This window comes from Mandrillus leucophaeus, unplaced genomic scaffold, assembly GCF_000951045.1.
Source record: "Mandrillus leucophaeus isolate KB7577 unplaced genomic scaffold, Mleu.le_1.0 Scaffold272, whole genome shotgun sequence".
NCBI lineage: Eukaryota > Metazoa > Chordata > Mammalia > Primates > Cercopithecidae > Mandrillus > Mandrillus leucophaeus.
In genome coordinates, this window is record NW_012102832.1 from 419,979 (window position 1) to 434,863 (window position 14,885).

The following is a 14,885-nucleotide window of genomic DNA, read 5'->3' on the forward strand; positions in this document are numbered from 1 at the left end:
GGCTTGGAATCGGAGGCCGAGAGCCTGGAGACTAACAGCTGCTCGGAAGAGGAGCTCAGCAGCCCGGGTCGCGGAGGAGGAGGGGGCGGCCGGCTCCTGCTGTCGCCCCGCAGGCCGGGGAGGACCCCACGGAAACGAGCGACGCGCTGCTAGTCCTGGAGGGCTTGGAATCGGAGGCCGAGAGCCTGGAGACTAACAGCTGCTCGGAAGAGGAGCTCAGCAGCCCGGGTCGCGGAGGAGGAGGGGGCGGCCGGCTTCTGCTGCAGCCCCCAGGCCCTGAATTACCTCCGGTGCCCTTCCCGCTGCAGGACTTGGTCCCTCTGGGGCGCCTGAGTAGAGGGGAGCAGCAGCAGCAGCAGCAGCAACCTCCCCCGCCCCCGCCTCCTCCCGGGCCCCTCCGGCCACTCGCGGGTCCTTCTCGGAAGGGCTCCTTCAAAATCCGCCTCAGTCGCCTCTTTCGCACCAAGAGCTGCAACGGTGGCTCCGGCGGTGGGGATGGGACCGGCAAGAGGCCTTCTGGAGAGCTGGCTGCTTCAGCTGCGAGCCTGACAGACATGGGAGGTTCTGCGGGCCGGGAGCTGGACGCGGGGAGGTGAGACCGGAGGGGGGCTGGCCGACAAACTTCCTTTTCTTGTTAGGTTTCCCTTTTTATCTATTGCTACCGCGATCCTGACAGTTCTTAAGATAGGGTCTTCAGGAGGAGGCAGAGACTTGGTACCAAAGGTGATAACATCTCGCATAAGGTCAGAGCTAATTGTGGAAACAGCTTTCACTCTTAAAGAGTGCACACTCCATGACACTTCTGAGCTGGTTTGCATCTCTTGTTGGAAGATGGTTTCAGACCATCCCCCCATCCCCACCCTGGCATAGCTTTTTAAGTTTTTCCAAGGCGGCTGTGTGCCATTATCCCTGGAAGGGAGATTGCTGGAAATGTTTGGCCTTTGGGGCAAAAAGCTGGTGTTGCATCTTGACCGCCTTGCTTATTCTGTGTAGCAGCACCGCACCCCCCTTCACTCTCATGGATGCAAATGACAGGAGAATCTTCAAATGCAGTTGTAGGCCAGCAATCAATTGGACATCTGTTCAAAGTTTTAATGTTTTCCTGGTTGTTCCCTTAGATGAACTTGGCATATCAAATTTGGGTGCTGACCACTGTCTGTGAGAATAGAAAATAGACTGGGCACAGTGGCTCACACCTGTAATCCCAGCACTTTGGAGGCCGGGGATGGCAGATAACCTGAGCTCAGGAGTTTGAGACCAGCTTGGGCAACATGCGAAACCCCATCTCTACAAAAAAAAAAAAAAAAATCCCTTATTTCTACAAAAAATAAATAAAAAATTAGCCGGGAGTGGTCTCAGCTACTTGGGAGGCTGAGGGAGGAGGATCACTGGAGCCCAGGAGGTGGAGGTTGCAGTGAATAGTGATCATGCCACTGTACTCCAGTTTGCGTGACAGAGTGAGAGCCTGTCTCGAGAAAATAGTTCTGTGCTCTCTCAAGGCCATTTGAGAATTCTAACTACCAGTAAGACATAGACAAGGTAGAGACAGGTACATGAGTTCTAGGCCAGTTGATGAAAATTCCAAACGTAGACATTGAGTTTTTTTCCTGCATTTCTGAGGAGTGGACTGATCTTTGGCATCCAGTGTTAGATCTGTAGCGTTGGTTTACAAAACTGTCAACTTTGGTGTTAGTGAAATGAGTTACCTTGTGGTAACTGCCATTGTGGTTTGTACTTCTTTGAGCGGGTTCTCAGAAAGATTGGAATTGGTTTTGTTGTGGTTTACGTGATGGATTCTTGAGACATACTGGCAGCCATAAACCAAAGCTAAAGAATAGGTATAAATTGATAACCTTACCGTGAACTAGGATCACTTGGGGAGCTTTTTGAAAAGCCTAAGAGTTTGAATTTTTTAAAAGCTCCCCAGTTGATCCTGACTGGGAACCACTCATTCATGGACTTCTCTTTTCAAGGGAACTTGGGTACTCCAAGAAGAAAATGTTGGGTGGATTTGGCTTTCTTGCCCTTTCTGAACAGCTGTGCCATGGACTCGTCTTGGAGATCAGGCCAAATCCAAACTTTCTGAAGAAATCAGTGTGTTGCCCCTTTAGGTAGGCCAGTGTTTCTGCCTTTGCCTCCTAGTGAATTCATGCTGGGAGTTCAGATCTTGGTGTGTGGCTGCTGAAACAGCTTTTTTGTGGTAGGCTCTGTATTCAATGCTCCACTTACCAGCACAGATGAAATTTTCATCAGATGCAGGGGAGGGCGGGATTAAAGCTATGGGTAATGACACAGGATAGGTTGCTAATTTTCTTGTGGTTTGTCTTGCCTTTGTTCCACGTTGACCAGGAGTTCATCTGAGATTCCAGAGATGCCAAATACGAGGTGTGGCGTGAAATTAGCTGCTGCGTCTAACAGATTAGGAAGTGGAAAAGGCATATAACATTATACGGTTTTTTGCCTTTGGAAGCAGAATTTAATGGTCATTGGCTGCTCTGCCACCAACCCTCACACTAAGCACAATACAGATTTCTGCCGCAGAGCAAATTGGGCTGTAGCTTTGCAAAGAAGCTTAGTTCAGGGCACTGGAGAATTACATTTTTTGGTCCAAGGGCTTTTTCTGATGAATTGGAGAAGAGCTAGGTATTTGTGTATAAACTTTTAGTTGACTGCTGTTTGGAGGCAGCATGCTGTATAGAGAATGTGAAAGTCTAGATTCCATGTAAACTCCAACATCAGCTGGGAGATGACCAAATTTGTTGTCTTCATGCTTCCCTTTTTCCCCTATCTGTAAAATGGGTGAGTGTTGACTGTCTTGTTCCTGTCCTTATAAGAATAGATTGTTGAGAAGAAATCTAGATGGAATAGTTTGTGCTTTTTAGAAGATAAGTAATAAGACTGAGCTGGTAAATTTTTTAATGCTTAGGATTTGGTGCTGCTTGTGAGCTTTTCCACAGCTTACTATGTGCCAGTCTTGCTGGCAGCCTCGCAGCTGTGAGAAACTTGGTGAGTCTGGCCAGGGTAGTTGTGATTTCTGTGGATCTGCACCTCCTAAGTCCGCAATAGTGGGAGGATGAGGTTGGATTTTTAGCTTTTCTCTTGTTTTGATTGGTAGGACCTGGAAGTGGTGAGAAATTTCAGTCTTTTGCCAAAGGGTATATGCCTTTGTCCTCATTGTTGATTGGAGTTAATTATGGGCTTCTACAGTCTTTGCTGTACAATTTGGGACTTTTACAGTAACCTCTGGGCATAATTCCCTTTGCTATTCTCAACATCTGCCTTCCTACAATCATTTTAGAAGGTTTAACAATTCCCACATTTTAGCACTAAGCAAAACTTCCTTTTAGTTGCTTTTGAGTCTAGTAAGTGGACCTACATGGATATATTGTCTTCAGTGTAGTATGAGTTAGTTTAGAGATTTGTTTTTGTTTTGTTTTTTGTTTTGAGGTGGAGTCTTGCTCTGTGGCCCAGGCTGGAGTGCAGTGGTGCAATCTTGGCTTACTGCAACCTCCGCCTCCTGGGTTCAAGCGATTCTCCTGCGTCAGCCTCTCCAGTGGCTGGGATTATAGGGGCACACCATCATGCCCGGCTAATTTTTTAATTTTTAATTTTTAGTAGAGCTGGAGTTTTGCCATGTTGGCCAGACTGGTCCCGAACTCCTGACCTCAGGTGATCTGCCTGCCTTGGCCTCTCAAAGTGCTGGGATTACAGGCATGAGCCACCACCCCCGGGCCAACTTAGATAACTCTTTTTAAGCGAGGTAAGAAATGGGTTCACCAATTGGGTGTGGTAGTGCGCACCTGTAGTCCCAATACTTGGAAGGCAGAGGCAGGAGGGTTACTTGAGCCCAGGAGTTTAAGGGCACAGTGAGCTATGATGTGCCACTGCACTCCAGCCTGGGCAACAGAGCCAGACTCCATCTCTCTTTTTTTTTTTTTTTTGGGAGACGTAGTCTCGCTCTGTCGTCCATGCTGGAGCGCAATGGCCCAATCTTGGCTCACTACAACCTCCGCCTCTCAGGTTCAAGCAATTCTTCTGCCTCATCCTCCCGAGTAGCTGGGACTACAGATGCATGCCACCACGCCTGGCTAATTTTTTGCATTTTAGTAGAGACTGCATTTCACCGTGTTGCCCAGGCTGGTCTCGAACTCCTGAGCTCAGGCAGTCTGCCCACCTCAGCCTCCCAAAGTGCTGGGATTACAGGCTAGAGCCACCGCGCGCGGCTGACTCCATCTCTTTAAAAAAGAAAGAAAGAAAGAAATGGGCCCAGCAACTAATCAGGTTTCTGTTCTGGGGAACTGGGCTAGGGCTTATAACACACATATGTTGGAATTCAAAGAGCTGGGCTTGATGCCTGTGGTCCTCAGTGTAATCTAGCATTGCTATTTCAGGAAAACCAGTGGAGTTCCCATGTCTGTTTCTCATATGTTGAACTGATTGCCTTCCTTTGGATTTGGTGAGAGATCTAATTTGATCTGACCATTTTGAATCATCATGTAATACACACTTGGTTGGAAATAGGTACCTTGTTCACTTTTCAAGATTAGTTTTTTACCAAGTTAACAAATGAGGCTATTACTGGCCGTCTTCATGGTAGTGAGGTGGAGAAATGGAGGACGGTTCTGTAGTGGTTTCCTATCTATGTATTTGGTGGGGGATGGAAGGATAGAATTCTGGAAAGAGAGGCAGGCTGCTTTGGCATCCATTTGGGGCCCTGCTGTCGTGGACAGACCTGGCAGACGTGAGAAACCTTTTTCACTGTATCCTTGGGTCTTCAGGTCTAAAGGGGTCTTTTTGAGTCATAGCATGACATGCTGAGAGCAAAATGATTTTATGGTGTGTTGAGGAAGTTCTGATTTTATGTTTGGGTTTTGGGTCCACACAATGTTGATCTTTTTAACTATTTTTTCCATGAAGTGGTTGCGGTTGGCAGCTCTCTTTTAGAATGAACTCCTGGGCTTAAAAAAAATCTCTGTCCATTTGAGTCCCGTGCCGTGCTTCTTACTCCTTAACATTCTCTCTGCCAACATCATTTCTAAGGTTTTAGACCTTGGACTGTGCCTCTTGGCTTTTCCCTGGAAGTTCCCTCTATAGGTTCTTTAGTGGGTTTATGATGGAGTTTTGGATCTGACCTTGCTGCACAGATGTCTGTGTATTGGAACTAAAAATGAACACATGGTTTTTGTGCCTGTAGCACATGAACAGACACTGGCTTATGACGTGTTGGAAATGGCACAGGCTGGCTGTCTTGGCACTGTGTGCTTTAGCAGGGGCAGAGGTACATTGGAGCCGTAAAATCTGGTATTTGGACATCCTAATTTGGAAGTTACTTTAGAAAAGGACGTGTAAGTCTTAGGGCATCAGTACAGGGCACTTATGGGCAAATAGGTTATTATTATTTCACTGTTTTTATTTTAGGTTTCAAGGAATTTGAAAACCGGCCAATGGTTACGTCTATGTGTTGTTGTTCTGTCTAATCTAATGCTTTTAACTCCTTTATCCCATAAATCTGTTGTAGTACAGTTAATAATTTGCAGGGTAGAAATGGACAGAGGCATCCTGTTTTTTTGTTACCTACAGCATAGGCAGTAACTTAGCTGACACAAAGGACTGCTAGTCTCAAAGACCTTTGCCTGAGGCCTTCTGCCCTGTCCTTTTATGTCACCTGAAGCACAGCCCACCAAATGCTGTTTTATCCCACCCTACTCCTCCAGTCTTTGTTGCTGCTAAGATGAAAGTGGCCTACTGGCAAAGTTACAGGGGTATAACTTTGCACCCTAATGCTTGTTGAGGTGATCTGGGGAAGAATAAATAGCATGGGAATGTAGTATAGAGGGTTAGTTTAAAATATTATCTGAAATTCCATTATATTGCTCTCCAAAATATAGTGTGTCAGCTTAGAATGGCCTTTTATCATTCCAGATGGTTCATGTGTACAAAAGGGGATGTGTAAAGTGTATGTCTTTTAATAATAATAAAATACAAGCATAGGTACCTTCACTAAACTTAACAAATAGAATGTTATCAGTACCTTTGAAGAGTGTTGCTTTCTAATTACATCTTATCCCTCCCCCTGGTAACCACCATCCTCAATTTTATGTTAATCAGTACCTTGCTTTGTTTTTTTTTTTTTTTTTTTTATAGTCATCTAGATTGGTTGTTTCATGAATGACTGCCATTAGAATGCTCTCAGGACGCTTGAGACAGATACTGCTTTGGGTTTGTAGTTAGGCTTGTCTTCCCAAAGAGAGAAAGAAGCATGCCTATTTATTAGTAGCCTTTTAGCCTCCTAGACTTTAGACCTTTTACTTTCCAAGCATCCGGCTATGAAGCCCCCTTATTTGCCAGGAAAAACCATTCTGGCACTCTCGAACAGCTCTCCCTGGATTCAGATGTTTTTCTTTTTCTAGATCCTAGAAACTATGATTTTTCTTCTTCAAAATGCCGGGGGTGGGGGAGAAGATGAGCTGAAGTGAGAAGGCCTCCGCAAGATGTGTGCATTTGGGTCCTGCCGTTCTTCAGTGCTTGGCACTGAAGAGACTCGTCCCCAGCATGGGCAGATGGCAGAGGAATGCAGCTTCCTTTGAAAAGAGGCAAACGGCCAAATGGCTGAGGTGTGAACCTTTTGAAAGGCCAGTGCTTTAGGTTTCTACTTGCTGGGTTTAATGTTGTACCCACAAGTTATCAAATAAAAATCAGCTTGGAAGCTCTTCAGCAGTCCTAAAGTTCATGTCCAGTGGAATTAACATTGCATTCCAGTCCTCTGGATTGTTGGAACTAAGCTGCAGTCATGAGCCACTTTTATGAGCAAAGCAACTGTGTGGCCGTATCTTATTTTTATGTAGCCACCTCTCCTGTGGGTGCTGTGGGTGGAATATTCATAGTGAGCGTGATCATCAGACCCCTCAAGTACGGAAGAGGTTGCCAAGGGAATGTAAAGCTAGGTCAAGAGAAAGACGGACCAGGGTTTCAGCTCTTTCTGAATAAGATCTTCATGGTATGGTTTTAGAATTTTGTTTGAAGTGAATTCTGAGAAGCTCAGACATCGATGTTAAAACATAAATGCATAAACATCTTCTGAAATCAAATAATTTAAAATAGAATTTCATTTTGGATTTTCTTTGCTTTTGCCCCTCTTTATTGGTGCAATTTATAGTTGAAAAGAGTTTAAGTTCTATTTAGACCTTTGGGTAAGAGTATTTTGGAAGGTGAGCCAGCTACAATGCTAGGAGACAGACACTTAATTCTGGGGTAGGATTTTCTTTAAGTCTGTTTTATTGTTAACAATAAAAAATAAAAAATAAATAAATAATAAATAAATATTTATTATTTATTTATTTATTTATTTATTTTTGAGACAGGGTCTCACTCTGTCACCCAGGCTGGAATGCAGCAGCTCAATCATGACTCACTGCAGCCTTGACCTTCCCAGGTTCAGGTGATCCTCCCACCTCACACTCCTGAGTAACTGGGACTAGAGGTGTACACCACCACGCCCAGCTAATTTTTGTATTTTTTGTAGAGACAAAGTTTCACCATGTTGCCCAGGCTGGTCATGAATTCCTGGGCTCAAGCATTCTGCCCACCTCAGCCTCCCAAAGTGTTGGGATTACAGGTGTGAGCCATCACACCGGGCCTGAGGTATAATTTATATATTGCAAAATTTACCCTTTTAAGTGTCCAGCTCTATTCATTTTGACAAATTTATATATAGTCATCATAATCTCTACCATAATCAGCATATAGCATATTTCCTTTTTTTTTTTTTTTTGAGATGGAGTCTCACTCTGTCACCCAGGCTGAAGTGCAGTGGCGTGATCTTGGTTCACTGCAACCTTCACCTCCCGGGCTCAAGCAGTTCTCGTACCTCAGCCTCCTGAGTAGCTGGGATTACAGGTGCACGCCACCACACCCAGCTAATTTTTGTATTTTTAGTAGAGACGGGATTTTTCACCATGTTGGCCAGGCTGGTCTCAAACTCCTGACCTTGTGATTTGCCTACCTCGACCTCCCAAAGTGCTGGGATTACAGGTGTGAGCCACCGTGCCCAGCCAGCATATAGCATATTTCTTATTTTTATTTTTTATTTTTATTTTTATTTTTATTTTTTGAGACGGAGTCTCACTCTGTCGCCCAGGCTGGAGTGCAGAGGGGCGATCTCAGCTCACTGCAAGCTCCACCACCCGAGTTCATGCCATTCTCCTGCCTCAGCCTCCCGAGTAGGTGGGATTACAGGCGCCCACCACCGCGCCCGGCTAAGTTTTTGTATTTTTAGTAGAGATGGGGTTTCACCATGTTAGTCAGGATGGTCTTGATCTCCTGACCTTGTGAGACACTGCTCGGCCAGCATATATTATATTTCTATCACCTCGACAAGTTCAGTCATTCTGAGGTGAGTTTTTTGAGTTTAACACACTTCTGACCATAATGTGTTCATTGGAGTCTTTTGAGTTTCTTTCATTTATTGCTGAAAAGCCACTTGAAAGTGTGGTAAGAAGTGATCTTTGGTATATTAACCAAAAGATCTGAGTTTTCAGACTGGTTCCCTGGAACAGCATCAAGAAGTCATGGGGAGGGCCGTGTGAGTGGCAGCTCAGAGAGAGGAATGGGCCCTCTTCTTGGGTGCTAGGCAGAGCCCCTAATCTGAGGAGGCCCACTTAGTAGCTAGCTGATGGCTTTGACTCATGCCTTGGGGCAATTGTGCGGAAATCAGAGGTCTTCAAGGTTGAAGACTGCATGTGCATCCTACAGTGCTATTCTCAGATCAGAATCTGTTCCCTGGTTCACTTTGGAATGACCTATCCTACAGGCAAGCCCAGAGGGAAAATCTGCTCTGAGCTGGTGCCTGTTCAGGTCAAGAGCCTTTTTCTTGGCTCCCAGATGGAAGTCAGCTCTGTATCAGACTTCCTTCCTCTTGAAATGGACTTGCTAATTACCACTCAAGGTGTTTTACTCTTTTAATGTACTGGGTATGGTGAGCTCCAAAGGGATTTCTCATTGCTTTGTAGGCTGGTGAATTCTGTAGCCAAAGCTATTTAAGGAATTGCCTTAATTATTTCCTTCTTCCCCTTTATTTTATGCTTTATTACAAGAGTGTTGCTGACAACGACTAGGGTTTGCTTTATTTTTCAGTGCATCTGGAACTGAGTGTTGTGGTGACTTAAATGCGTATGTGTTCATTTCTCCCCTCTATTCCCTCTCTGCTTTCTCACTCCCTAGGAAACCCAGGTTGACAAGAACTCAAAGTGCCTTTTCTCCAGTCTCCTTCAGCCCCCTGTTCACAGGTAAGGGTAATATCTTTCTGTCTTCTGACATCTGAAAACAGGGGTGTTCTGAGACCTGTTGGGAAACACTTGCAGATGCGTCACAGGGAGCTGTAGGCGTGTCTGCAGTTATTTCCTTCATTCCATGCTTAGTGGGTTTGAGATGAGGCTATTTTTATGGTATGGAATGTGTTCTTGACTTTGGATGCTTTATAGTTGGAGGTAAAGGCTGCTTGTTGGTAATTGGGTGACCTGGGTGGCCCTAGCAGTTATGCAGTGCTTAGCTCAGGGTCATCACATATAAATTAAAACTAGGAATTACAAATTTATGGGCTTACAGTGCATAAAAGACTCTCTAGAAGTCATACAGTTTCTGTCTCTGCTTCCAAGGGAGTTCATGGGTTATCTCATAAAAATGATCCATGATTATCTGGTCTATTTTTGAAGACTTTTTTAGGCAGAGGGGATTACTTGAGCTCTTGTCTTTTTAGGGGCTTGCAGTTCCTGCAGCTGTTAGAGTTCTTTATTGTATCTAATTTAAGTCTGCCCTCTTGCAGCAGGGAACACAGTTGCTAAACTAGGAAGACTGTAGAATCTCCTTTGGATGATGGGTAACTGCCTTCTCATTTCGTAGGGAGCTTTTTCAGAGATGGAGACCTTCTATTATGTCAGTCACATGGGAAGCTCCTGCATGAATAAGCTGTAGAAAAGTGGGGCTTTGCCACACTGCCTGTGTCTCAGAAACTGAGTACTTCTCATTGGTTGTGACTGAGAAGCCTTTAAAAAAAAATCTCAATCTCAAACTCCTTTGGATATAATGTCCCTCAAAAAGGTGATTGGAAGACATATGATTTGGGAATGGATGCTTCCAGGAAAATGTTAAGCAGGCCAATGAGACCTGCAGCTGGGTAGACTGCTGTGAACTGTCAAAACAAGTGAATTGGTACCTGTATAGACATCTACTGTAGTGGAGAAGGAGGTCTCTGTTCTTATCCAAGCCCAGAATTTAAAAATCTTATGTTGTGATAGCATGTCTTTCTAGTTAATAGTTGTTTCCTCCTTAAAGTAAGGAACATGGCTGGTCGCGGTCACAGTGGCTTAGGCTTGTAATCCCAGCACTTTGGGAGGTTGAAGTGAGTGGATCACCTGAGGTCAGGAGTTTCAGACCAGCCTGGCCAACATGGTGTGAAACCCCATCTCTACTAAAAATACAAAAAATTAGCTGAGCATGGTGCCACATACCTTGTAGTCCAGCTACTCGGGAGGCTGAGGCAGGAGAATCGCTTGAACCTGAGAGGCTGAGGTTGCATTGAGCAGAGATTTTGCCACTGCACTCCAGCCTGAGTGATAGAGTGAGACTCCGTCTGAAAAAAAAAGGAACACTACCTACATTTGTGGTTTGAGGTTCAGGTCAGCCTCAGCCCTCTGGAATGACATCCTTTATGTTAAGTGCCCTACCAACAGTCTAGACTGCTCTGGCCTGTCAGGAAACACGCTTGCCTGGCCCCATTGCATTGCTCTGGGCAGCCAGCCTCTCAATTACCAAGCTGTGTGGTGAGTCTGGTACCAGTTTTCTAGAACTTCCACTGATGAGTTTTGTTTGTTTATTTTTGACACAGGGCCTCGTTTTGTCTCCCAGGCTGGAGTGCAGTGGTGCAGTCTCAGCTTACTGCAGCCTCAACTTCCTAGACCCAAATGATCCTCCCTCCTCAGCCTCCAGAATAGCTGGGACTACAGGCATGCACCACCATACCTGACTAATTTTTTTATTTTTGTGGAGATGGGGTCTTACGATGTTGCCCAGGCTGGTCTTGAACTCCTGAGTGCAAGTGATTCGCCTACCTTGGCCTCCCAAAGTGTTGGAATTACAGGCGTGAGCCACTGCACCGGGTCTCTATGACTTTTAGAAGAGCTTTTCTGTTTATCTTAATTAATATTCAAGACCTTTGTAAAAAAAACTGTGTATTTAGGTTCTGAAAATCCAGTTTCTGTCCTTTTGGTAAATATTGGTCACCTCATTTTCTTAATGGGGAAACATTAAAATACTAGCCGAGGGACTCATTCAGCCCTGAATAAAAGAAAGGTGTTGGAAGGAACACCCTAAGGGCTAAATTAGAGAAATTCTGAGTTCTGACCTGTGGATCAGGCTTGCCAAAATAACCCTATTCCTGGCTATCAGCTTGTGTTAATATTAATAAAATACCCTTCATCCTCTCATGACTGAAGTGGAGAGGGAATAGACAGAGTTGGGTGGCAAGGAGTCTTATATATGGCAGGGAACAGAACTGCATGACATGCTGGGAAGAAGAGAGGCCATGTGCCTCCTCCCACCAACTTCCTATGGAGAAGCTGCCTCTTAGATTACTTGACTTTTGTCTGACTGTGAAAGTAGCTAATTTTTAGGAATATAAATTGTACTTTCGGCCTTTGTAGCCTCAGCTATTAAGAACAGATATCTTATTCAGGTAGATTCTCTTATGCGTGAATACTCTGGAAAATTAAGATATGGACTGCCCTCTAGGAAGAAGTTAGGACTAACATTGGGAACTTTATCTGTATTCCACTTACCGTGCAGTTCTTAGGTTTTCTGGCCCTTGCTTTCCATGTCTGTTTGGGCATATAACAAGCCACTTGGCTTGCTTCCTAAGGCAGAAATTGATACACAGTTCTGAAAAAATAAATGGTGTGGGTTCCATTGGATAAAGAAGACCTCTTGTTTGAGGGTACGTTGTAAGTCAGTGACGGAATCAGAATTAGATGGTTTTCCACTGTCAGTCCTATGGTTTTGTCCTTAACAGGGCCAAGGTTTAATGATAGAATTTAAAAATTGACTTCCTGGTGTTGGGGTGATTTCAGCCCTCGGGGCATTAGGTTTTGAGCTTTCTGAGAGCAGCAGACTCCCAGCCTCGCCTGCTTGCCCTTTGCTTCCCTTTGCTTTCTGTGTCAGCTTTGAGCAAGGCGCTTCTGTAACTTGCTTGCTCCATGAATCCCTCAGGTGAAACTGTGTCGCTTGTGGATGTGGACATTTCTCAGCGGGGCCTGACCTCTCCACACCCTCCAACTCCCCCTCCTCCTCCAAGAAGAAGCCTCAGCCTCCTAGGTATAGTTTCTTCCCCTCTCCTCCTTCTTGCCTAGTGGGAGGGTGAGCTCCAGGGACTTGTTCTTTGCTGGGGGCCGACCACGCTTCTGTGTTTCCGATGATGACTTAATTATTTCCTAGCTCTTTCTCAATACCCCGTCATCTCCCTAAGCAATTAAATGGGTCTCACCTGCATGCTGTAATACTGTGCATATATTAATTCGATTTACATTTATCTTGCCTTGAACCCACTGCTATTGGGCTGCATTAGGAATATCCTTACTACCCTGCTTTCCAAAAGCAAACCAGAGTAAGGTGATTGTTGCCCTCTGTCCAAAAAGACTGGGTGAAGGTTGGGCCATCCTGCCCCAGAGGGCAGCCTGATAGTCCTTCTCCCTCTCCTCTGCCTTCACCGTGCTCATTCTGTGCTCACATTTCTGAACCTCTTGCTTTTGTTCTCTCTTCTAGATGATATCAGTGGGATGCTGCCTACATCTGTCCTTGTGGCTCCGATGGGGTCTTCCTTGCAGTCTTTCCCCCTACCTCCGCCTCCTCCACCCCATGCCCCAGGTTAGCTTAGTTTAGAGGCAAGACTTGTAAGAGTTGGGAGTACAGAGTGATACTTTGTACCATAGAAGGATGGGAGAAATCTATTTATGGAAATAATAGCTTAGTATAAAGTTTAACTCTTTTCCCCTTGGCTGTACCAGACTCCTTGGAAATGAGGCCGAGAACTGGTTTTCCTAACCCGTTTTCTTTATGGAGGTCAATCTGATTTTTGTTAGGGATAAAAGACTACTGAATTTTTCATCTCTTTGCTGCTGAGACTGTTTTGCAATCCTTGAGTAGATATCACTTAAGAAACTGCCTTAATTTCAGGATAGTGAGGTTTAATATGTTGCTGGTTTTCAAGGTTCTGTGGTTATTCTAAGCTTTTAGTATTTACTGCAGCCTTGTAAATAAGTACCAAGCATTCAGTAGCCCACACCTGCATTGCCAGCTACCAGTACCCAAGGAATAAAATGAATGAAATCAGCTTTGTTTTCTACTTGCCTGGCAAAATCATTACTCTTCCTGGGCAAGTAAGCGAGTCACTATTTCCAAGGCTGCCTTATCGGCACTTCACTTCGAGGTGGGAGAAGTTGGAATCGCTCTAGGCTGGTGAAGCCCCTGAAGTAGTCACCTTAGTCAGGTTAGTGAGCAGCTCCCCTCCCCTTTCCTGGGGTTAACTGCCCCCACCCATCCTTCACAGCTTACACAAGGCCACACAGCTTTTTGTTCCAGCCCATCCAGCTCTTTCCCACTGCTTTGGCTTCTACCCTTTCCAGCTTAGCTTCTAATGCCTTGCCCTCTTCAGTTAGCATTTCTGTTTTTGGGGGAGGGTCTATTTGTGGTTGGGAGCAGTGAGGGTAAACAAGTGACCACCACTCTCTTGCCCTGCAGATGCATTTCCCCGGATTGCTCCCATCCGAGCAGCTGAATCCCTGCACAGCCAACCCCCACAGCACCTCCAGTGTCCTCTCTATCGGCCTGACTCGAGCAGCTTTGCAGCCAGCCTTCGAGAGTTGGAGAAGGTAGGTGGTACCTAAGGACTGACAGATCACTTCTCCCATTAGCTAAATTCTGTACCTGGGCACACCTTTATTTATTTGTTTATTTATTTTTAGAGACAGGGTCTTGCTCTGTTGCCCAGGCTAGGGGGTGGTGGCATAATCATAGCTCACTATAGCCTCGAACTCCTGGGCCAAAGGATCCTTCTGCCTCAGCCTCCCAAGTAGCTAGGACTACAGGCACGCACGACCAAGCCCAGCTAAAATTTATTTATATTTTTTGTAGAGATTGGTCTTGCTTTTTCCCAGGCTGGTCTTGAACTCCTAGGCTCAACGTGATCCTCTTGCCTCTGCCTCCCAAAACTCTAGGATTATAGGCATGAGCCACCATACTCAGCCCCTATTTATTGTTTTTAGAGGAAGAATAGTTTACTTTCTTCCATATTTACAGTGACAAGAGCAGTGTGCTACTGCTGTTAATTCCATGAGATATAATACAATTGAATTTGGGGAAAAAATTTTGGACCTGATAAAGGTTGTTGGAGAAATGTTTACAGTCTAAGCTGATTTTGATTAACGGACCCAATTCCCTCTTCTTTTCTTGGTAGGGTCTTTGGTAACATAATTGTAGAATTATTATTCTTTTTTGTTGTTTTTTTGTTGTTGTTGTTGTTGTCTTGTTTTGTTTTTGGGACTGAGTTTCACTCTTGTCGCCCAGGCTGGAGTGCAATGGTGTGATCTTGGCTTACTGCAACCTCTGCCTCCTGGGTTCAAGCAATTCTCCTGCCTCAGCCTCCCAAGTAGCTGGGATTATAGACACCCACCACCATGCCCAGCTAATTACTGTATTTTTAGTAGAGATGGGGTTTCACCATGTTGGCCAGGCTTGTCTCGAACTCCTGACCTCAGGTGAGCCATCTGCCTTGGCCTCCCAAAGTGCTGGGATTACAGGTGTAAACCACTGCACCCAGCCTTTTTTTTTTTTTTTTTTTT

The 14,885-nt window shown here is 45.1% G+C and overlaps 1 protein-coding gene across 1 annotated transcript in view; it reads left to right on the forward strand.

Annotated features, from left to right (window-relative positions):
* Window positions 1–14,885, forward strand: part of SOCS7 (suppressor of cytokine signaling 7) — a 63,158-nt gene that overhangs the window by 3,437 nt on the left and 44,836 nt on the right. Inside the window, 5 exon segments of the mRNA XM_011984733.1 lie at window positions 80–592; window positions 9,220–9,284; window positions 12,259–12,363; window positions 12,811–12,912; window positions 13,786–13,916. Of these exon segments, the coding sequence (XP_011840123.1) occupies window positions 80–592; window positions 9,220–9,284; window positions 12,259–12,363; window positions 12,811–12,912; window positions 13,786–13,916 (916 nt within the window).